The sequence below is a fragment of the Castor canadensis genome, chromosome 6 (genome assembly GCF_047511655.1).
Source record: "Castor canadensis chromosome 6, mCasCan1.hap1v2, whole genome shotgun sequence".
In the NCBI taxonomy this organism is placed as follows: domain Eukaryota; kingdom Metazoa; phylum Chordata; class Mammalia; order Rodentia; family Castoridae; genus Castor; species Castor canadensis.
This window is the reverse complement of record NC_133391.1, coordinates 462,166-486,379: the sequence shown is the minus strand read 5'-3', so window position 1 is coordinate 486,379 and position 24,214 is coordinate 462,166. Positions and strand designations below refer to the sequence as shown.

At 55.2% G+C, this 24,214-nt stretch overlaps 1 protein-coding gene across 2 annotated transcripts in view; it reads right to left on the bottom strand.

Annotated features, from left to right (window-relative positions):
* Window positions 1–688: 688 nt before the first annotated feature.
* Window positions 689–24,214, bottom strand: part of Dnaaf5 (dynein axonemal assembly factor 5) — a 29,706-nt gene continuing 6,180 nt past the window's right edge. The window contains exons 3-14 of one of the 2 annotated variants that reach the window (XR_012448721.1): window positions 23,283–23,407; window positions 22,521–22,639; window positions 17,480–17,712; window positions 15,534–15,746; window positions 11,161–11,304; window positions 10,178–10,346; window positions 6,450–6,597; window positions 4,435–4,585; window positions 3,406–3,562; window positions 2,151–2,342; window positions 1,313–1,534; window positions 689–1,109 (exon numbers count right to left, since the gene is read on the bottom strand). Coding sequence is in view for 1 of the 2 variants with exons in the window: in XM_020169641.2 (XP_020025230.2) it covers window positions 1,398–1,534; window positions 2,151–2,342; window positions 3,406–3,562; window positions 4,435–4,585; window positions 6,450–6,597; window positions 10,178–10,346; window positions 11,161–11,304; window positions 15,534–15,746; window positions 17,480–17,712; window positions 22,521–22,639; window positions 23,283–23,407 (1,788 nt within the window). In the remaining variant the exon portion in view is untranslated. Of the gene's footprint in view, window positions 1,535–2,150; window positions 2,343–3,405; window positions 3,563–4,434; window positions 4,586–6,449; window positions 6,598–10,177; window positions 10,347–11,160; window positions 11,305–15,533; window positions 15,747–17,479; window positions 17,713–22,520; window positions 22,640–23,282; window positions 23,408–24,214 lie in introns of both variants that reach the window. The other variant, XM_020169641.2, reaches the window with a different exon arrangement.

Genomic DNA, 24,214 nt, shown 5'->3' with positions numbered 1-24,214 from the left:
TCTGTCCCCACCACCTTGTGCCCGGCACAGGGCTCCATAAACACCTCACAGAATTTCAGAGAATTCACTCTGCTTCCCTGGGGTGCAGGTCAACCTCTGCAGGCTCAAGTCAGGACTTTCTTGGGTCCATCTCTCCACACTGCCCCCAGGTGGCCACACCAAGGCCTGCATGTGCTTCTGCACGTGTGGTCCTTTCAGCCAAGGTCTCTGTCACTTCCCGTTCCCATGACAAAGGTGATGACAGCTGTCTGTGGGATGCTAAGCTGCCTGGAGCTCAGGACAGGACTGGGCTCTCCCCAGTGGGCTCAGAGCCCTGCATGGACCCCACCTGCTTGTAGGCCTGGCTGAGGACCTTCCATCTGCTCTGGTGCCAAGTATCCAAGTGACACTGATGCTGCTGGTTCTGTCAGAGATGGAAGGGGACACAGAGTGTCCTGAATCCCCGCAGTACAGTGGAAGAAACAGCTGCAGGGCAGTTCGGTGGTCAGGGGACTTGGGAGGAACAGAAGGGTGACACCCGCATCCAGAACAGGGGGCATGTGTTCAGGGCTGTGGTTATCCCCCTCACTGCAATGGCCAACGGCCCTCCACCTGGATGCCCCATCCTTCCAGGGCAAGTGGGTAGCAGCGCTGCCCCTGGTGACCACCCTGTGCAGCGTAGCGCTCCTGCCTCCTGGTGTCCAGAGAGGACACTGCAGTGAGCAGCAGGTGACAGAGGAGCCCGGGAACAGGTGGCACCACGATGCCGAGGCAGGACCGCTGTGTGCCTGAAGCTAAGTTCACATTAGCTGTTTCCCGAAACGTCGACAAATCAGTGAACCCCCGAGCACAGGCACACAAGGTAACTGTAGTAAATAATTTATTTTGAGAACGCCAAAGTAAACAAACGTCGGCTTACGGAAACAACGTCTTTCAGGCACTTGGGTGTGGACGATGCTGGAGTGAAACCATCTTTCTTCTCTGTGGCCGAAGCCCGGGCTGCGATGGACTTGAGGCTCCATTCCCGACGGGTCGGCACTGCTTGCGACCACGACTGTGGCCATGACGGTGACTGAGCCCCCAGATCAGCATGTTTCCTGGGGCTGGTCAGGGTTTGAATTCCTTTCAGTCTGGCACAAAACCCAAAGAAAGGCAAGTTTCACTTTTATGATCACTTTGGCCTTTTTGTCAGGTAGCTAAACGCTTTCTTGGTAGCATTTCAGCATGATGGGGCCCCGTGGCGCTTGTGAGGCAGCTGGCATGGCCTCGAGCTTGGGGCGGACGTTCAGTTCGAATGTCCACTTAGCTGTGGGCTTGAGGCCTCTGTACACACCGTGTGACTGCACTCAGGACTGGCTGAGTGGAGCACGGTCCATCCGTCCGTCAGGGAGCACCCAGGCGGCTCTGGCTAGCACGGGTCACTGCCCAGTGGCCGAGGCCTGCACGTGCTTCAGCAGCCGCTCGCAGTAGGCGGGGGAGCGGTGCTGGTGGACAACGGCCTCCGTCTCCCGCACCAGGAGCTCCGGGAACAGGATGCCGCCTTCCTTGAGGACCTCTGCAAGACAGTGAGACCAGCGGTGGCAGAGGCCAGCAGGGAACTGTCCCCCACCCTGTGCAGATGGGCCTGGCCAGGTCAGAGCATCGCTGAGCACAGCCACTGCCGTCCCAGCACTTCTGTGTCCGCCCCCCCGGCCATGTCCTGCCCACAGTGCATGCTTTGTGATGAACCAAGTTGTGCCGTGTCTTCTGCAGAACGGTGACAGCACGACCACAGTGTCATTCTGTTTCCATGCCAACCCTACTCACTCCAATTTCCTTTCCCCTTTGGATGTCACCTCGTCCTATGGACTCCCCCCTCCAGCTAAAGTCCTGCTACACGGTGCCAACCCGTTTGAAAAGGTATTTTTAAGTCAGGAGTGGTGTCGCACGCTTGTAATCCCGGCTGTGCGGGAGGGAGAGGTGGGGGGATGGTGGTCTGAGGCCTGCCCAAGGCAAAAATGAGAGACCCTATCTGAAAAACGACTAAAGCAAAAAGGGCTGTGGGTGTGGCTCAAATGCCAGACCTGGCTACCAAGCATGAGGTCCTGGGTTCAAAACCTCAACTTTAATTTCTACGCAGTAAGCACAGCTTGCACCCAGCCTCGGCGCACTGGGCAGGTGTCAGCGCTTACCCAAAACCGTGTCCTGGATGGTGCGCTCAGGGTCGTCCAGGTGAACCAGGAGCTCCCGGTATAGGTACTGGACGCTGCTCTGGTAATACGCCTTTCCTTCGGCACTCTGCACGCACCTCAGCCAGGCAAGCAGGGCAGAGGCGGCCGCCATCCTCACGTCATTGGAGACGTCATCCAGGCGCTTCAAGAGCTCTGGGAGAAGGGCCGGGCAGCAGTGAGGATCCAGGGCACAGTGGGGGACACCTGCCCTCGGCCCAGGAAACCCACACTGGGAATGGAGAGTGTCTGTGCACTTAGACATGTGCAGCCCTGAGCTGCCCCCTCCCGCCGAGACGCTGGTCACACAGGCCTGACCAGCTGAGCAGCAGCTGGTGTGAGGGACGGGCTGCTGCCTCACTGCCAGAGGCCCTGCAGGACCCAGGTCTGGCTGCTCTGCAAACAGGAGTCTTTCATGACAGGTACAAACCTACAGACTTCCTCACAAAATGAGCCGGGCATGGTGCTCATGCCTGTAATCCCTACTACCTGGGGGTGCAGAGCAGGAGGGTTGCACTTTGAGTCTAGCCCAGGCAAAACGTTAGTGGGACCCCATCTCAACCATTAAAAGGTGGGCCTGGTGGCATGTGCCTGTCATCCCAGCTATGCAAACGAAAAAGGGTTGATGGAGTGGCTCAAGTCGGGGAGCGTCTGTACCCGGGAGGAAAGCAGATGGGTGGACAGGTTCTGCCTGTCCTGGCGACTCCTTCCTGAGGTCACACTTCTCTGAGTCTCCCCGGAGCTGCAGTCCGTGCTCTTGTGTCCACCACTTCCCTTTTTTTTTTTTTTTTTTGCAGTACTGGAGTTTGAACTCAGAGCTTTGACCTTCAGCCACTCCACCAGCCCTTTTTTGTGATGGGTTCTTTGACATAGGGTCTTATGAACTATTTGCCCAGGATGCCTTTGAACTGTGATCCTCCTGACCTCTGCCTCCTGAGTAGCTGGGATTACAGGTGTGAGCACCGGGCCCGGCTGGGGACCTTCCCGTCACACCGAGCGCCCGGTCACAGTTCCCGCTCTGAGTGGGGGTCCCGGCCTCCTTCTGTGTCAAAGCAGAGCTCCCCCATCCCAGTCTGGTCAGAGATGATCACCTTGCCTTCCGTGCTGCGCTATGGGGTCTGTGAAGTTTCCTTGGTCACTGCCCATTCTACACGGGGCGGGGGGGACACCGACTTGAGCGGAGGTCAGAAGTCACTGTGGAAGGTAAGAAGCGCCCTACCAGGGTAGATCTTGAGGAGCTTGTCCGGGTCCATCGTGTCGCCCACAGTCCTCAGGAATGCACTGATGATGTGACAGGATGTGAGCCGGGTCATCTGGGAGTCCTCGTCCAGCATGCCAAGCACCAGCGGCATCAACGTCTCCTGTGCGTCCTGCACCTGCGACCGGCAAACGTGTTGAGACCTCATCGGCCTGAAGATGCTGCCAGCAACCCCATCTCAACCAAAAAGCCAGGAGCAGTGCCACACGCCTGTCGTCCCAAAGGGAGGCAAAGGAGGAAGGCAAAGGTGGGAGGATCTCGGTCAGAGGCCGGCCCTGGCAAATGTGAGCCCTGAGCCCCTCCCTGAAAACTAACCAGAGGAAAACGGGCTGCAGTAGCTGCTCAGTCTAGAGCGTCTGCCCAGCAAGCACGAGGTTCTGAGTTCAAACCTCAGCGCCTCAGACAAAACACAACACAACAGAACACAGCAAGACGAGACAGCCCACTCCTGCCTACAAACCCAGCTCAGCTCAGGACAGTCTTCAACAGCCATACTAGAGTCGTGACTTTAAAATCTAGGTAACTGAACAATGTTTGTTTTGGCTTGGCCAGGTGACTTTTAAAAATGTGCTCTTGGATAGAAATGCACTCGAGGAGAAAGAAGGCTTGCCTGGGACTGCAAGGCCGGGTTCCGGCCCTTCCTACCCAGGGTGCCAGCTGCATCGGGGCTGGGGTTGTCATAACCCTTCGCTGCCAGCAGGGGGCGTCCACGCCTTTCCAGACTGGAAGGTCAGTCCACTGCCTTGTGGCTCCCAACACCACTGGACGCCGACATCAGAGAGCCCAGGCCTGTCCTCCAGGACCCTGTGGTTTAATCTGGAATCTGTGCATTCAGGGTGCCAACCTGCGACCAAGAGCTACGTCCTCATGGACACCCCAGATCATCTAGATCCCAGAGGGCAGTCCTGCTGGCCTGCTTCCCTAGGTGGGGCCGGGGGTTCCCTGTGCAGATCTGTGGGATGACGCCAGGGAGGTCAGAGCTGTCCTTACCTGCTTGGCTGACAGGATGTTGCTGCTGGTGAGTGCCCACAGGCAGGATGCGGTAGCCGTGCGGATGGCTGCAGCCGTCCTCCCTGCTCGCCACTGCAGATTGGGGGCCAGGATGTCCTTCACCACTGTCTCCAGGTAGCTGTGGAACTGCCTGGGCAGGAGCACGGGGAGGGTGAGAAGGGCAGGTGACAAAGGCAGAGAGACCTACGCCGGGGCACAGGATTAGGGGGTGGGGACTTCGTTTTGAGGTGGAAGTAACACAGGCTGCCCAGTCCGTGAGCCCAGCAGCCACAGTCCACATGCCATCTGGGCACTCAGGGCCCTAGAATGGCAGAAGTCCCCGTCTCCCACAGGCTCTGGAGGAGTAGAGTAGGATTGTGGCCTGGGAAAAATGCAAGACCCTAGTCAAACAGCAACTACACCAAAAAGGCCAGGGCGTGGTTCAAGCAGTGGAGTGCCTATCAAGCAAGCACAAGACCCTGAGTTCAAATCCCAGTACTGCTCCACCAAAAAAAAAAAAAAAAAGTGTGGGGGAACAAGAAAAACACAAATTTCAAACAGGAAGACTCCTGCCCACTTGAGGACCTGTCCCCCAGGCCATCCAGACAGACACTGGGGCCTCGGTTGCCTTGGGCCCAAACGTGGGGCCGGCCTCACAAGATCATGCAGGTCAGTCTCCTTCATCCACCTGCGGTTTTCAGATAAAATTTACTCTGTGGGGCCAAAACGTGCCAGGTTCTCACAATAGGAGGAAAGGAGGCCAGGGCAGCAGCCACAGCTCCTCCCTGCTTCCTGGTGGGCGCCATGACAGAAGCTCTAACAAGAGCAGGAGGCCAAGGAGGAAGGCTGGAAAAAAGTCCTCGACATGGCGTCCGTGCAAAACTGGAAGAGCAGCGTCCAGAAGATGCCCACAGCCCAGGAGGAGGAGGGATGGGCAGGGCCTCTGAGGACCGGCCACACTGGGCTAGCACTTCTCTCTCTGGGAGGGCGTTCTGAGCAGGCTGAGGCTGACGCCAGCATCCTCAGGCCATGGCCCGCCCAGGTGCCCCTTGTGCCTCTTGGAACTTGGCCCAAAGGCAACAGCAATGTCACCTGCTACTCCTCAAGGTCACACAGTGAGGATGCAAGTAGAGAGGGTCAGGTTTGGGCTGTCTTTGTAGAGATGGCCAGGGCCAGCCTTGTGGCTTCACTGCCTCGCCTATCACCTCCAGTGTGCCACTGACACATTAACACCTGGCCACGGTCCCTCCTAAGTCCCAAGGTTCCTACAGACAAGCAGGAAGCTGCCTGAAGGTCCAGGGTTACGATCAAAGAGGAAAACCCCGAAAGACCAAGTTATTCCCATAGAAAATGTCAGAATGTGTCAATCCCTGGAGAACAAGAGGGTGGAGGGGCGGGTCTGGGAGCTGACACAGCCAGACCATCCAGGTCTCCATCTGCGAGACCCAGGGCCACAGCTCCTGTAGCAGGCTCGTCTGCCAGGGCAGCCTGGATTCTTCGGGGTTCTCTGACCCTCCTCCCAGCTGCTGTGTCCTGGGGCTCTGCTCTGACTGCTCCCCCTCCCAGAGGCCAGTTCCTCCTTTCCGGACCTTTCCTTTACTTCAAAGTCATAAAACTGAGTCTTAATGCTACCATCAGTGGTAATTCAATCTGTTCTTTGTTGGATTTGAAAGGCAGCAAAAGGCTTTTAAGACAGAACAGGCAATAGTCATTAATAGTTAATGTCCCTAAAACTTTTTCACTCTCTGGCACTTTAACGGCCCCATTAAAGCAACCATGGCATTGATTTACCACTCTGTCTCTGTGCAGCAGTTGGCTGTGCAGGGGTGGCAGTTACCCTGGGATCTGAACTCAGAGCTTTTTAAAACTCTTGTGGCCTCACGCCTCCTAGGCAGGCGCTCTACCGCTCAAGCCACTGCGCCAGCTCCAGCGGTGTGGGGGGGAGAGGAGGCTCTGCCCATCCCTGTAGTGGGGGAGGTGGGGCACCGCCCTATGCGGACCTGACATTGACCTACCCCTGGGAGTCCACCGTGTCCTGTGGCCTGAGCAGCACAGTGGACAGGACGGAGAGGAGCTTCAGACGCAGATGAGGGTCTGCACTGGGCTGCAGGCAGGCCCTGAGGGTGGGGACCACATGTGGTAGAGCCTCTCCCACAGCAGGGCCTGGAAGACACAGGGACAGAGCTTGGGTCATTGCTGACCCCACATCTCCAGGAGGCTCACTCTGGGCAGGGTCCAGGCTGGGGATGGCACCTGCCCTGTGACCTTGCCCTCCCAATCCCTGGGTGGAGGCACAGGAAAGCGATGGCCTCTCACCTCCCTGGACCCTCACCATTCGACAGTCTAACTCTCTATCGTCCTCGTTTCCAAAGTCGCCAGTTGTTGTAGTTGCTGTGGGGCCCGTGCTGGCCTGGAACTCATGATCTTCCTGCCTGGCCTCCAAGGTGCTGGGATTACAGCCATGGTACCACCCCTGGCTACTTTCCCAAAATCTTAGAAAAATCTAGTCGAGAACATTTTAACAATCGCTTGGAGTACATACCCTGCCCTTCATTGGCCCCTGGGCCTTGTGGCTGCGGTGCCCTTTCAAACACAAGGTGGGGGACAAATGGGACAGTTCTTCCTGGAGCCGCTGGAGCTGCAAAGCCTGCGGTGTCTGCACAGGCGCCCAAGCAACCCAACCGCAGGCACCATCATTCTGCCCCAAGCCCCGGGCAGCAACCAGGGCTCTACCTCAGCCCAAGCGCAGATTCTCAACCTGGCTCGACAACACGGACCTTCACTCTAAGACACAGCACCACAAACCTGAGTGTCAGTGCCTGCAGAACGACAGTGGGGAGGCCTAGAAGGGAGCAGCCTCAGTGTGGTTCTGGGGAAGAAAAGGACACAAAACCACAACGATGGGAAAAGGAACTGCTGTAGTGCTGGTAAGCAAGCCAGCACAGGTGAGCACCAGGGGTACAGTCACTCATCAACACTGACAAACGACAGATGTCTGCACACGTGAAGATGAGAGCATCCAGGGATAAATACCATCTTCCAAGACTGAAGTTCCACTCACAACGGGAAAGGTACACAGAGCAGAGTCCCCACCCCCTCCGCAGAGCAGTTCTGACTTACGTGCTCTATTGAGCGTTCTTTACTAGCCAAGACTAAATGAACTATTTTCACACTTAGAAGTCCAGGTTCAAGGCGCGCTCCCTAATAAACTGTGCCAAAGAAGCATCGGTGTCACGGTGGCAGCCCAGGCGGCGAGCTGGGTGCAGCGTGGGGGCGAGCGTGGAGGCCAGTGCAGAACAGGCGCTGTGTGACACAACAGTCACCCTTGGGATATGAAGCCCCTTGGGAAGTAGCAGTACTTGTGCAAGATCACACAGCAAGATCCACCTGTGTGCACGGGGCCTGGCTGGAGCCAGCATGGAGGAGAACGAAGGGCAGGCTGATTGCACTGCTTAGAGCCTGGCTCTCGTCACTGAGGCCTTGGAGGCACAGCATGGACCGTGACGTGGTCAGCAGGCACCTGAGTCCTAGAGGCTGCCATGGCCCTGGCCTTCGAGGGCAGGTGAGGCCAATGGTCTGGATCTGCACGTCGCTGCTTGTCAGGTCCTGTCCACTGTGAGGTGCTCCACACAGGACAGGTGCAGACTCCTGAGGGCCAGGTGAGGGCGCGGAGTTTGTAGACTCCACCTGGCACCTTTGGCCATGGTGAGGGGACTTTCAGGTCCCACACTGTCATTTGCAGTGAGGCTTCCCAGGGCTGTCTGATCTCACCACAGCGCCTTGGAGCAGCTGTTGTGACCCCACTGTTTGACAGTGACCAGGAAGGCCTGGCCTGTCCCCACCTGGAGTCTCCCCTTGCTTCCCATCTGTAAATCAATGAGTCAGAACAGGACAAGCCCCAGCACCCCGCCTTCTGATACTCCACATGCCACCTGCCAGGCTCGGGGCAGGCATGGCTTACAGGACCTGGCCAGTTGGGGAAGATAGCCTGCTCTCTGACATGTGACCCTGAGCACAGCAGAGCTCGAGGACACACCAGAACCACAGCACCGCTCCAACTTAGGACAAAGTGGGTAAGCAAGGGCCCTTAGAGGACAGCCCAAGCTCCTGAGGGACATGGCAGGACCTTCCCTCAACGTAGGACACCTCAGCACCCTGTGGGCCACCTGACCAGTTCAGCATGACGGCCATTCTCCAGGATTTGGGTGCCCTGCCAGATGAGCTCATGGCTCTGGTGTCATTCCTGCCTTCTGAGCTCTCGCCACAGCCTCATCCAAGCGAACTGGAGACAGCTACTCTTTGTGGCACAATGTGACTGGGCCATATTTATGGCTGGAATGTGGGAGGTACAGAGCTGCCCCTCTACTAACAGCACCCCAGGGCACGGGTGGGACTTGTGAGGTGAACTTGTGAGGTATTAAGAACGTACTCTGAGTGGGGCTCCATGGCTCATGCCTGTAATCCCAGCTACTCTGGAGGCAGAGATCAAGAGGATCACGGTTTGAAGCCAGCTGGGCAAACAGTAAATGAGACCCTATCTCAAAAAAACCCATCACAAAAAAGGGCTGGTGGAGTGACTCAAGGTGAAAGCCCTGAGTTCAAATTCCAATACTGAAAAAAATTTATTTTAATATTTTCCCTAAGTTCATTTTGGTGGTGCGTGCTCAGGATAGAAAACTTGGAAAATAACAGAAAAATTAAAAAAGTGACAGTACTTTGAGGATGTGCTGTCTGCTCTTCAGGTTTCGCACACGTGAACACGCATGTGCACGCACAGTGGATCTCAGGGAGCCACTGTCAGACACTGTTGCCTAACACCATCACATCTCCTGTCTTGTCCTGAGGACTAGGATGCATTTGTTACAAGCTTTCAGTTGATTATCCAGCGCTGTAAGATGTTATAAAATTGCAAACAGAAACAGCAAGTTTTAGGAGCAACTTCAGGGGCGCCAACTCAAGCCCCATTTGCAGAGCCAGCTCTCAGGGTTTTCCAACTTTTCCAACTGTGAAGACTGGGTCAGGTGACTTCTGATGTCACTGTGGCCAACAATCACAAGGAGGAATGCAAGAGATGGCCCTCCCAGGCCTTTGGGCGCCACTGCCACCCCAGCTGATCAGAACGAGATCTGCCAGCCTCCAAGCTGCGCAACAGGGATGATGGCTCCTGCCATGTGGGCAGTGCCAAGGACAGCGAGCTGATGTTTGCGGCCAGCCCCGAGTCCCCGGCACTTCCCCCCACTCGGAGACAGTTTTGCAGACAACTAACAGAGAACAAGTCTGGATTTCTTTCTAGGTCTCAGCATTGGGACAGTACCAACCACAGGGTGGGGACGGGGACACATCAGTAGAGGCCTCGTCGGGATTCTACGATGAAGCATGTAAAGCAACACCACTCAGAGCTTGCAGGCTCTGGCGAGGGGATGGAAACCTGGGGTTTCAGAAGCCACAGAGCCTACACCACACACTCCCCACACCCTGTGGCCGGACATGGAACTCCACAACCAAACCCAGCGGTCCTGAAGAACACAGGTGCAAAAGACACCACGGAACACAGTGTGCAGGCAGAGAGCTGCTCACACGAGCCCTTGACACAACGCCTCGGCCTCTCTCAAGGTCGGCTGCCTTACAACACCCATTCCACATGCAAGGTAACGCTCAGTTGTGTTTTAAGGCCGACCCTGGACCCACTATGCCCGCTGCATGTATGCTGAGGCCAGCGTGCAGCCCTGTGCGCGAGGCTCACCTGAGCGGGTGAGGATGGCCATGAACAGCAGCAGCTCCACTGAGTGCACTGTCCACTCATCTGGCGAGACGGTCATCCGCTCCAGAAGCGCGCCCACGTGCTTGCGGTAGAGGTCCTGACTGCTGGGGACATTCTCCACCTCAGCCAGAGTGTCCATGGTCTCCTGGGCCTGGAAGACACATGTTCAGGGTCAAGGGTGGGGACGAGGCCACTTTTTAAGGCTTGAAACTCCTGGATACTCTGTAATGACACGAGGCGGTGACTTGCAGGAGTTGTGAGTAAGCAGGGGCACTCTGCCAGGAGGGGGTGCTGCCCCCCGAAGAGGGGACTGGGTGCGCCTTCCCATCCCTCACAGGCACGCCCTGACGCCAAGCTGTCTGTGAAGACACAGGCCCTCTGCAAAGGTTTCCAAAGAGAGAAATAAGAGCCTAAAGAGCCTCTGAGAAAGGGGACCAGTGGCCACTCTATGCAAGGTCCCCTCAGGTGGGGTCCCCAGGACACTCAGTCTCCCAGAAAGACCCTGTGAGGACCAAGAGCCAGAGGCTTCCAGAGGATCCTCAGGGCCCAGGGATGGCAGGGTAAGAGATTTTCCAAATTAAATACAGAGCCAATGGGTCAGATGTGCCAATCTGGGTCACAGTGCGGCTGGTGTGCTCGCAGGAGAGCCGCCTTCCTCTCCAGAGGCAACCACACACCCATGCATGCACGCACCCAGACCCCGAGCCACAGGCTCAAGGGACACGAAGGTCTTGTTTCTTCACTTCTCTGAGATTAAGTGGTTGTCACTCCCAGGCACAAGGCACATCTGCACGAGCTGGGCCACCCCAAGGCCACTCATGAGTGACTTGGCCTCAAGTGCCGCACGTTCATCTTTGCCAGCCAGGCATACATGCACCTGAACGCCACGCCCAGAGTTGTACAGAAGACATTCTTATTTTCCAGAGAATGAGGGTGGCGGGACAGGAAGCTCTCGTGTGCCTTACCTTGTCCCTGAGGCCCGAGGCCTCTGAGACAGCCATGACGGTCACCAGCACCTCCATGAGCTGCAGGCCGGCCGCGCTGCAGTCCTCCCGGCACACGGATACCAGGGCCTGCACACACAGCAGTAGTTGCTCCAGGTACAGGTCCTGGAAGAGACCAAGGGACGGTCAGTAGCTCTCACCCAGCCCCAAGAAGTGTGCAGTCAGTCCACATGTGCAGCAAGAGCCCAAGGCGCTGCCCGGCTGACCCAAGCGCACACACAACGAAAAGTGCGTGTGCAGACACAGGAGCTGAGGACACACGCTCCTCTCCTCAAAGGCTTTGTGGCATTTTAAGGTTGTGCCTGAAAAGCTGCGTGAACGACACACACCAGGCCTCACAGGGAAATGTCAGTGCATCCAAATTCACAGCAAAACGCCTAGAGCTCACAACACTCCGCTCAAAGCCAAAAAACATCCCAAGGCCAAAACACGGATGTGACAGAGCTGGTGACAGGAAGGGGAGACAGGTGCAGGACATGGACTCTGCTTTTGAGCCCCTTTGAGTATTTCTAGAAGACTAAGTTTTAGCAAAAATAAATTCTATGTTTAAGAGTTCTTGGGGTTGGGGACATAGATAGTAAGACACTCGTCTCTAAACCACAAAACAAAAGCAAGACACAAAACATGAACCAGCTTCCCGGTTGATGCGGCGTCAGAGGCTGGGTTGGTCACACATTGCCGCTACAGAACCAGGGTTGGGTCGGGCGGGACCCTGTGAGGCAGCCACCGTGCGCTAAGGGGGGACCCAAGAACCCCCAAAGCCTCTACCACACACACTTTTTGCAGTTTGAACTCAGGGCCTTCACTTTGAGCCACTCCCTCAGCCCTTTTTTTGTGATGCGTTTTTTTCAAGATTGGGTCTCAAGAATTATTTGCCCACGCTGGCCTTGAACTGCGATCCTCCTGATCTCTGCCTCCTGAGTAGCTGGGATTACAGGTGTGAGCACCAGTGCCCAGCACCACATACCTTTTAAAAGTGCATCCCTTGCTGGGAGAGCGGCTCAAGTGGTCAAGCGCTGGCCTAGCAAGCATGAGGCCCCAAGTTTAAAACCCCAGTGCCCACTCTACGTTGGTTGTGCTGTCTCACAAGTCCAAATACCTGTGCCCACAGGAACTGTGTGTTCTTCCCTGTGGGTGTCAGCCCTGCCACACACTCATGTCTGAGTCGAGAAAGGACCTTAGCATCTGACCAGATGTGTCACCTGAACAGTGAGGAGGATGGATGTGCCCAGGGGATCCTGAGATCTCCTATTTCAGTGAAACGTGTGGGTTTTGTCACACAGGAACAAACAAGTCATAGTGATGCTGGTTTCCTCATGTCAGTTACCTGTCACCACATGGGTTCCAAAACACAAGTTGAGTTCCCTTCAGCTAAGCTCCAGGTGCAGTGCCTGTCCCCACACACCTGGAAAGACCCCCTCACCCCATCCCCCCTCAAACCAGCCCCATTTGTTTTAATACAGGGTTTTAAAAATATTCACTGTGCTCTGGAAAGACGTCTCAACTTGTTCTTACGGCCACTGAAGAATGGACGTATGAAACACAAAAAGTGTGTCCCAAGTGACACAAAGTACCCAGGCCAGGCCCTTGTGGAAAGGAGAACTGCAATCTCAACGGCTTCTTCCTGAGTAAGGCTGCACCCTAGGCTTCACGGTGATATTTTTTGGTACTAGGCAGGTGCCCTACTACTTGAGTCACTCTGCCAGCCCTGTTTTTGTAATGGGTATTTTTGAGATAGGGTCTTGAGAGTTAGTTGCCTGGGCTGGCTTCAACCAAGGTTCTGCTGATCCCTGGTTCCTGAGTATCTGGCATTACAGGTGTGAGCCACCAGGCGCTGCTTGGTGATGGTTCTTGGCCTGAGGCTAGAACATGCTGGCAGAGGAAGGGCAGGGCTCCGGGTGTCTCTCAAAGGCCACCAAGTAAGTTCTTCCTCTCCAGATCCAGAGCCAAACATAGCCTGAGCTGGTAAGGTCACGAGATCCCAGTTTTCTTATCGATGGTAACAAAGGAAATGCTGATGTTAAGAAATAAAATGTGTGGGGAGGGGTTGAGGGGAGAAACAATGGGAGCACTGTAACTACTGTACAAGACACGTCTAATCAGAATTGTCACTATGAATCCCCCTGGACAATGAATACATCCTAATAAAAAAATTTATGAAAAAAAAGTGAGTGGTTGACACCCAATCCCTTAACCAAAGAAAAAAAAAAAGAGAGAAAGGAAAAGTGGTAGAGCGTCTGCACGGCAAGCGCAAGCCCCTGAGTTCAAATCCCAGTGCTGCCAAAAAATAAATGAAATATTTGTTTCTTTGCTACTGAGTTGAAGTCAAGCGCTTAAAAAACCTGCATGCATGTCCAGTTGCACACTTCCAGGACAGCATGTTCTGCTTACAAACCTGTGTGCAGGATTCAGATCGTTCTCAGAACCACTCAGGACTGACAGCACAGAGCTTGCTGACAGGCAGCTAGTCAAAACTGGGGTCTGGCAGGAGCAAGGATCTGACTGCACATGCTAAGAGGGCGTCCCCAGTCCTGACCCCACATCACTGCCCCCAGGAGCTGACTGGTTCCAGCCAGCGTCCCTCCCCCCAGCCCAGTTCTGCATGTAACAGCTGATGAGAAGCATCAGGCTGAGCACTGGAGCGAGCTTTTTCTCGCTCCTGTTACTACTGAACCTAACTGGCCTAACTGGGGGCAACGGGACATGAAGAAAGGACAAAGGATGGACAGACACATGCAGAAAGGTGTGCTGGGCACTTGGATGGATATGCACAACAGCCTCGTTGCTTCTTATCTCTATTATTCTCTTCATTCACTTTGTTTCTTTTCTCTTTACTCTTTAAGACCTTGCTTCTTTAGTATTCTTTAAAACCTTGCTTCTAAAGTCTTCTGGTCTATTCTTTAAAGTTTCTTTCCTTAGACTCGCACTGTCCCGTTTTTTCTTTTGCTTTCTTAAAGTCCTGGTGCTCAGACTTGCACTGTCCCATGTTCTCTTTAATCTCTCTTAAAGTCTTTGCCCTCAGACTTGCAGACAAGCAACAGCAGCTGCATCTAAAAACTGTATTAGCATAACTCTTAAAGTCTCAGTCCTTAGACTCACACTGACTCACGTTCTCTTTAGCTTTAGCAATTCCCCTCCAGCAATTTCCCTTCAGCCAAAAACCCCCATCAAAAAACCTTGCTTCATCCAAAAGCCTCGGTCCTCCTTCAGGGAGTCTTTTATGCCCAGTGGTAAACAAGGAGGTGGAGCAATGGTTCTCGGGGAGGGGCGTGACATCGTAACCCAGAAACCTGTGTTCCTACTTCTTAAAACAACCTAGGAAAAGCAGCTGAGCTGCGTCTTGACTTCTCGCTCTCTTCCGCAGCTGGGGCTGTGCCAAATCTCAGCCTACAGATTATCTGACATAAACATCTTAGGAAAAGCAGCTGCTCTGCATCTTACTCTGGCCTTCTCCTGAGGCTGGGGCTGTGCCAGTCCCAATCTGCAGAATATCGAGTACAACTGTGCTTAGGTCCTCATAGGCTTCTCCTACTCTGCTCCCCACAGAGCACATGCCTGCGTCTGAGGCCCACTGAGGCCCATGCAGTATGGCTGAGCACTGAGGCTGAGCCCAGCCTCCCACTGGAGGGTCTGGGATGCAAGCAGGCAGGGTCAAGCCCAGCTGTCCACACAAAACCACCACCATCTTGTCTTCAGCAGAAACAATAAATTCTTCCAAGTGATGAAGCCACCTACCCAGGCTGCCCTAGCCCCAAATGAAATGAATTTGCCGCTCAATTTAAGACGCGGTACCTGTGCAGTCATCAGTCATCTTGGGTGTGTCACTCACGCTGAATGACATCCAAAGAATGGCTCCTGTCTGTCACGGGTGGCTGGGGGGGAGGGGAGAGTTTGTCTGAGACCCTGTGTATCTGGACCACGCAAGGAGCATGGAGCAGCTGGATTCTCCTTAGGAATGGACTTGTCTGCTCTGTGCCATCAATAGGACAGACTGGCCACTTGGGGCTACTGGGCACTTGGCATGAGGCCACTGTGACTAGGAAAAAGAAATCCTAGTCACTTTCTGCTAACTGACATTTCTGACATTCTGCTGATGTCAATGGCCGACTGTGGCTAGAGGCAATGGTCCTGGGCAGAGCAGAGCCAGGTCCCGAAGCCGAGGATGGCGCCAGAACCCCGGGCGCACTGTGCAAGGTGAAGGACCACAGGCTGGGATGGAGGCCCTGCTGCCCATGACTGCCCGTCAGCAGTCACACCCGGGAGCAGCCAGCAGGGACATCTCCTGTCTCTAACCCATGACTCGCTTTCCCACCCCCATCATGGTGCCAGCTTACGTTTTCAGACCCCTGGCAGATGTGTGCCTGGGTCAGCTCCCCGGCGATGACCTTGATGTGTGGGCGGAGGGCATCCCGTGGGCAGCCACGGATGACCGAGGCAAGGACCAGGAGGCCGGAGGGGGAGGGCGCCTTCTTCAGCATGGCCAAGACCAGCTTCAGAAACACTTCCGGGCTGACGAACGTCCCAACCAGCTCTGCAGACCTCGTGCACTGCGGGAGACACAGTCAGTGAGGAGTTCGGAAACTGCCACACTCCAGGTCTTGGCACTGGGCCTCTGGCCACCAGACACAGCGCTGTGCTCAGGACGCAGGACTGAGGCTTCAGGGGGTCACATTCTGGTGGGTTTCCTGCCCCACGCCCCTCACCTGATACCTGTCCCTAAACATTTTTTGGGGGCAGGGACAATACTGGGGGGGTTGAACTCGGGCCTTTACGCTCGCTAAGCAAGAGATCTTCCACTTGAGCCACATCCCAGCTCTTTTGGCGATGGTAATTTTTCAAATGGGGTCTCCCAGATCTGCCTGAGCCAGCCTGGACCACAATCCTATTTACACGTCCCACGTACCTGGGTGACAGCTGCCACCATGCCCTGCTTTTATTGGTTGTGATGGGGTCTTGCAAATATTTTTTGCCCTGGCTCACCTGGAACCATGATCCCAAGCTCTGCCTTCTGAGTAACTGACATTGTGAGTGTGGGCCACCATCCCAGCCTTAGTGTTTTCTTTCTGGAGGCACTGGGGTTTGAACTCAGGGCTTCATGCTTGTTAGGCAGGCGCTGCACACACTTGGCACCTCCACACTCCAGACTCCTGCTCAGCCATGAGGAAGAGCAGAGAGGCACTGTAACAGGGCTGACCTCAGGGCACTATGACCAGGGAGGAAAGTCAGTCCAAACGCCATGCACTGCCCGAGGGTGACCATAAACCACCCTCATGATGGAGTAGCTCAGGTGGGGAGCGGGATGGTGAGGACCCTGTGCTGAAGGTAGCTTTGTTTCTGCACTACAGGGCACACACGTCCTGCCACACCGACTGCTGCACGTTCTTTGTAAAAAAAAAGACAGCGAGATGTCGAGTTAGATTGCTTTTTCTGTGGAAAACACAAAGTCTAAAGTCTCCTGTGGACAGGCACTGGTGCTCACACCTGTAATCCCAGAAACTCAGGAGGCAGAGATCAGGAGGATCGTGGTTCAAAGCCAGCCTGGGCAGATAGTTCTCGAGACCCTATCTTGAAAACACCCATCACAAAACAGGGCTGATGGAATGGCTCAAGTGGTAGAGCGCCTGCCTAGCAAGTGTAAGGCCTTGAGTTCGAACCCCAGTGCTGCCAAAAGGAAAAAAAAAAGTTTCTCACGGAAAGATTGATGTCCAAAAGCAGAGCCAAGTCCTTTACAAAAAGATTCTGTAGGATTTTAAACCAAAGGCGTGTTTGGGCCTCAAGCCTTCAGTGGGGAACATCAGTCATTCTCCAAGGGACAGGACAAGCCATTGCATAGTGGACGTGAGGTCCCACAGGCGGTGGCCATTGGTCAAGGTCAGCACAGCAACATCACAGTGAGAATGGAGTGGACCTACACCAGTTCCCCTGCTTCCATCCACTCATGCACAGTGTTACTGACCACCTGCCAAGGGGTGGCTGGGGAGGGGGACAGTGAGGAACTGGACACCGGAGGCACCGAGAATTTGCCTCGGTTGTCCCCACTGACCACTTGGGCAGGGAAGACCCAGGGTGTTGCCCAGGAAGCTGGACTCCAGGGCAAGTCTTGCATTTGCTGACAGCAGGGCCTGGCCAGCAGAAGCCACCCTGACCTGGTGCCGAAGTACCCCAGGGAGACAGACGTGTACAGGACCACAGGTCAGTGGTCACCAGGGCTGGGCAGGGGAGGCAGAGGGGCTGGCCCCCTCCCTGCAGAGCTGGTTGTGACTGGGGCCAGGGCACTCACGCTGCTGACCACGGCTGGCTCCTCGTCAGCGCACGCCCGCTGCAGGGTCCTGAGGACGATCTCCAGATGCTGTGTGATGTGGTCCTCCGCGTGCAGCAGCAGCACCGGTAGAAGCTGCGCAGCCTTCACCCTGGTCCCTACCACCCAGTCTGTGATGTCGTGACAGATGGCGGGGAGGACCTTGGATAGGTTCCTGAAGACCAGCTCCCGACAGCCCAGCCCGGGCCGGCTCTCTGAGGAAGAGAAGATGAAAGACTCCAGCTCAGCAACCTGTTGTCTGAGGCACACCTGCTGTTCTCAGCTCAAGGGCTCAGCATAAGACAGAAGTGAAACCAGTGTTGTAAGTCACGTAAGAAACTTGTCACAGCTGTGCTGAGCATAAGTGACACGACTTAAGCATGTGACAACACTACACAGGGTCCACCCGTGAAGCCATTGCCACAATGCCCAACCCCCTCCCTCACTCGCTCGGGTCACTGCGGCCCACACCGCACTCCAGCATCTGACACGAGCGGAACTACACAACTGTACAGTACTTGACTGCTCTCACTGTGGGACTCAGGCGTCCTCTTTACTGCTGAGAACACCCACGGCTGGACGTGCAGTGGACCCGCCCCTCGCCTGCTGGGTCCCGAGTCGTTTCCAGTTTAGGACTGTTGAGGGTCTCTCTTTTTGACCTAGGCCAACCTGTACTATGGTCATCCTATTTATGCCTCCCCCATAGCTAGAGTGACAGGTACACACCACTGTGCCCACTATGCTTGCTGAAATGGGGCCTTGTGAGGTTTTTGTCCCCACTGGCCTGGACCTGCAACCCTCCCCATCTCTGCCTCCCAACTGGCTGGGATTACAGGCGGGCGCCCCTGCGCCCAGCACAAGACAAACAGCTGCACCAGGTCCTGCTTTCAACGTTTCTTACTTTATTATCTTACTCACTGGGGTTTGAACCCAGGGCCTCATGCCTGCTAGGCAGGTGTCTACCACCTAAGCTGTGCCCCAACCTTTGCAAAGCTTATGCATCTCTCATCATTTAATTTGGGTAAGTGCTAAAAGTAGAATTACCGGTCAATGGGCATGGACTTTAGTGTCCCTAAACACTCAGCTGAGCTGTCCCTCACAGCCCATATGATCTATTCTCCTGCAAGCAGGGTGAGATAAGCACTGCTAAAAATAACGGGGGTGTGACAGCCAGGTGCAGTGGACATGCCTGTAATCCCTGCACTGGGGAGGCTGAGGCAGGAGGATGGTGAGTTTGAGGCCAGCCTGGGCTACATAGTGAGCCCCTATCTCAGTACAGCAGCCAGAGGATGGCTGGGTCAGCGGGCATGCATGCTTCCCTTAATATACCAGCCCTGCCCGCCAGGCCCAGCCCGCTCAGAAGCAAGGGTGCGCTGCTCAGCTTTGAATCTAGCCAACCAGCACTGAAAAGTTCCCAAAGTAGTAGCTTCTAAAATAACCAGCCTGCCACAATTAAACCTTGGCTTTTTCTCCCTCAGCATCCCTAAGTGGTTGCTGGGAAAATTAGCAAAGTAAACAGAGCCTGAGGTGTGCTCTACACAGAGTCCAGTAGAGACACCAAGCTAGGACAAGGCACGGTCTCCCTGTCTACTGCTCCTCACCTGGAGACTCCTCCTGCAGCCTCAGTCCACCTGTCTCTTCCAGGACAGACGGCCTCACTGCACCTGCTCCCTGGGGCAGCCAGGGGAGCTGAGCCTGTGCTGCCACGGGATCAAAGCCCTTGTGGAGCCTGTGGTCCAAGAGCTGGGCGGACAGGACCGGCTCAGCCCAGGTGGACAGACAGGGTTCAGTTACCTCCTTGCAGGGGTTCCTCAGTAAGCACTTATCAAGCCTAAGCAGGTAGGGGATTGGTGCCAGCTTGGCACACTCCCTGGTGGCTGAGGCTCTGCTGTGGGAGACGCACAGTCCCGCAGCCAGTGACCTGTTTCCTGGGCCTGAGGTGTCCTTTTCCAGAAAGGGCTTCTTCCATGGCCCTCATATGATGCTGTGAGGCACCTCTGTGTCCGTCCTCTTTTCTGCTGAGTGATGCCCGGCCATCTGAACACCTCTCATGGTGCACCCCTCACTCAGTGCTGGCACAGATGGGTTGTCTGCTCTCATGATCAATGCTGCTATGAGTGCCCACCTATGAACGTGGGCTGGCAGCGTCTACCTGGACATCCAAGGCTGGACCTGCAGCCACCATGTCTAATGGCCTAAGAAATCACGATTGTTTTCCAAAGTGGTCACACTGTTTCTCTCTCCCAGTCATGCACGACAGCTCCAATATCTCTACATCCAAATTCCTTCCCAGACTTGGTCATTTCTTTCTGAACTTATGAACCAGCTGGAGGCCATGAGGCTCTTCAGGCAATGAGTCGGCACAAGCGAGCGGGGAGGAAGGACGCGGGGGTCTGAACAATCGCTGACCTACGTCAGAGTCCAGCACTGCCAGGTCAGGCCCAGGAAGCTCAGCCATTACCCATCGGTCTTCTCCCTGAAGACATCACCACAGCACTTCAGCCAGAAAAGCATGGAAAGACAACATAAGTTGCTCCTGTCCACCAAAGACCATTTGAGGGCAGGTGGCGCCTGCAGCTAAGATTTGTTTCTTAACTTTCGACACAATAGACAAGGTAAAAGATTTGCAAAGCCAACTGACCTTTGCAGTTGAAACACAAACAAGGTGACGGGTAATACTTTGCTAAAACCTATGGTAGAGGTAGAAGAGGTAGGTGTGGATTCTAGCCAGGCGGACAAAGTGACCTAGGGGACTCGGGCAGAGACGGGTTAAGGCCAGGCGCTGGGGCTCTGGCTCTTGCAACGGCAGGAGCTTTCCCTCCTTTGCTGGCCACCTGCCCTCGACCTCAAAGCCCACACAGGCCAGCAGGGTGGCGCCAGATGGAGGGTGCTCAGCAAGCAGCCTCCAAACGAGCGGGCATTTCTACATGTGCTGTTTCTGCCCCGTCAGACAGTGGCCACCCCGGTTCCTCCTCCCACCTTGGAAAACCTCGCAGGAAGTGAGAGAAATAAGACAGAACCCGGCACACCACACGGGGGCGACTGCATAGAGTGATGGCAGCCCCGTTACTGACACACAGCACAGCTGTCTGTCGCTCAGGTGAAGAACCTCGTAACTATTTACACAAAGCTCAGCTGGCTGGGCTCAAGGTGACCCAGACTATAGGCCGAGGCCAAGGCACTGCGCGTGCCCAGAGCACAGCTGCGAGGGCGCCTGGTAAGCTGGCACCGAGCACCCCACACATGCCATGCAGTCCCTGCTGTAACCAACAGGGAGGCCTACATCCATGACCCCATGGTGCCAGGAGACAGGCGGCTCGGCTCGGCTGAACTCTGGAGAGGACCTGGGCTTGAGACCCAGGGTCAGGCTCCTCATCTGCTTAGCATACTTTGGCAGCGCTGAGGATTGAAGTCAGGACCTTACGCTTGCTGGCAGGCACTCTACCACTTGAGCCATGTCCCAGCCTTGCTTGTGTCTTAAACCACACCGTCCACTGCCTCTCAAATCAAGGGAGCATCAGAGCTGGCAAAGCTGGGTCAGCAGGATGTGGGATGTTAACTTGTCTCATTTTCTGCACAATTTCACTAAGTGTAATTTAACTGCAGGCAGAAAAACAGATCACAAACTGCCTGTTTATCCATGGCTGCCTCCCTACCACTGTCATACACACTCAGAATAAAGAGGTGAACACGGGCTGACCTTCTCGGCAGAAATGGAGTCCTGTCAGTGAGGGGACAGAGGCTTGCAGGGCACAGAGGAGGCGCATGGACAGTGGCTCTGTCCAGGTGCAGACACTAGCTGCAAACAGTGGATCCAGGCCACTTAACCCTCCAGTCTCAGCTCCCACCTCCTCAAGGAGGGCTGGACACTGCCTGTAGGATGTGCAGGCGGGGACAACTGCCCCTTGAGAAGAATTCCTTTCTCCCCACAGAGCTGCTCCTGTGGGAGAGCCCTTGGTTCACACAACCAGCTCTAGCACCACTAGGTTTTAAAGTGAGAATTTCGGCGTTGTCACAGGAAACTTCTCCCTTCTTTTCTGGAAGGTGGGTAGCTGGGGCAGAAGGCAGCAACAGGAGGGAGGGACACCTTCAGAATCCGACTGTGTTTCTGCGGCAGAGGCTTTCAAAGTCTGAATTCTCCATTTAAAAAGGACTGACTTTGCTAAGTCACAACTGGCTGCCAACTCACTTTTTACCTTTTCCTCCTGCACCAACTTCACCGCATGGGGCAAAGCCACCAGAGCAGATGCCGGCCAGAGAGACGGGCACTGTAAGCTGAGGAGGGCAGGACCCTTCCGGCCCCCAATTTAGCATCACAGCAAACACAGAACGGAGAAGCCATCTCTCCAGGGCTGTGCTCATGGCCTGTGGAGTTGGAAATGGGGCCTCCCATGGGGCTGCTGGACACCATTACCTGATTGTCCTTGGTGTGAATTCCTATGTACTTTAGGAGACGCCTGCACGAGAACAAAGCATTTCCAAAGCAGTGAAGCCGGAAACAGGCCGGGTGAGCAGCAGAGCATGGCAGGGCCTGGCCTTCCTCATGGGCTAGTATCCAACAAGCAGGTAAACACAGGTGCCAACACTGGCCTGGGTCCTAACTGGACAGGGACAGGAGGGCCATGGGAGATAGTGCCCAGTGTGGACACAGCGCGGAAAGCCAAGACTCCGTCTTGTTTATGGCCTGCATGACTGGCTCTCTCTGGGTGAAAGGACAAACTCCCACTGTTTCCAAACTTCAGCCAGCAAGGGTGGAGCTGCCCAGGATCCAGCTTATGGTGTCCCACACTCATGCAGAAGGGACAGGGTGGACAGTGTCCTGCAGGCATCTCGACGCTGTGTGCCTCTTCGAAACACAGCTGGTCCAGAAGTGGAAAAGAGGAAACCGCAGAGGCACAGGACAGAGATGCATGGGTGCCAAGGGCAGGAGCTGCGGCACAGCGGGAGGAGGTGCTCCCTGTTACGGAGACACAAGCAGACTCACCCCCCACCGTCCCTCACCTGCCCCGAGCGCGGCACTCACCGTGGGCTGGGTAGTGGGGTGGGGGTGGTGAGGCGAAGTCCAGCTTGTCCTTCAGGTCCGCCTCGTTCTCCTCTTGCCACTGCAGCCCGACTTTCACCCAGAGGCTGGTGGCCGACTGCCTGCAGCACATGCGAGAGGCCGACGGTGAGGTGTGGTGAGGCTTAGCATGGGTCAACAGCAGGCAGCAGTGAGAGAGAGCAGGAAGCCCCCCACCATATTCTGCCAGACTGACAGTATATGGTAACTGACTGATGTCTAATCTGGAGACCGAACTGAAACATTTAAAAGACGCAGTTTCTTAAAAATCAGAGCCCAGCCAGGTACTGTGACACACGCCTGCCATTCTAGCTGTCTGGGAGACAGAGACTGGTAGGATTGGTAGGCCAGCCTGCACAAGGCGAGCAAGACCCTATCTCAACCAAGAAGCCGGGTACGGAGGCACACTCTTGTATTCTCAGTTACTTGGGAGGTGTGAAGTAGGAAGGTTGCAGTCCTGGCTAAAACTGAGATCCTATTTGAAACAGAACTAAAGTAAAAAGGGCTGGGGACATGGCTCAAGTGGTAGAGCACCTGCCTAGTAAATGTGAGGCCTGGAGTTCAAATCCCGGTATGGCAAAAACAAAAAATAATCTCCATCCCCCCCCCCCCCCACCAACTGTGTGGATCAGGATCTGAAGCAGAAGCACCTGCTTCCCATGACCATGAACTAGAGACATCTTCCATCCACGAGGCCCCGCGGGGCCTCAGCCCCGTGCTGCCTACCTGACCTCCGACATCTCATCACGGAAGCTGCTCAGCAGCAGAGGGATGAGCTTGTGGAAGAAGGAGTAGCGGTCACGCAGCTGCAGTAGCCAACTGCCCACCACAGATGTCACTGCTTGCCGGACCTGAGACAAAGGAAAGAATGGTGTTCACACTGGGCAAAAGACATGCCAATGGCAAGGGGCGCCAATCGGCCCTGAAACAGATGTTGCTGTGGGGCTCTGGTCTGAAGCCCAAGGTCCTGGGACTGGGCCCTTTCTCTGCAGCTGCTGAGACTCAGTGGTGTTATTACTGCCATGCCCATCCTCCAGCCTGGTGCTCTGTGGACTCCCTGCTGTCACCCCAGCCACGTGGCCTGTGTGGTACCTTCTTGTCAACATTTGCAGACCAGCTGGGCACTGTCCATCCTGTCCTATAACCAATAGTAACCAGTAAGTGTACAATCTCTGGTCCCCAGGCTGGGCAAGGTGGCTGATGCCTGCAATCCCAGATTAGAGGCAGAGATTGGGAGGACTGCAGTTGGAGGCCAGCCAAGACAAAAAATTAGCAAGACCCCATCTCAACACACAGGCCACGTGCTGTGGCTTGCACCTGAAACCCCAGATATTCAGGAGGCAGAGATCAAGAGTTCATGGTTCAAAGCCAGCCTGGGCAAAGTTAGCAAGACCCCATTCCAACAAACCAACTAGTGCATGTATGCCTGCCATCTTGCAGCAGCCCATCCTACAGAGGCGGGCACCCAATGTGGTGTCCACAGTCCCTGCCTGTCCTACAGAGGCGGGCACCCTCTTTTTAGGCAGGGTGGTCGGTCGGTCTCACAGACTGCTGAAGAGGACACTTCAGGGTTCAAGACAGATGAAAGGAGTCCAGATGGTCTTATCACTACTAAACCATTTGAGACAAGGGCAAACTGTGTGCTGACAACACTGGGA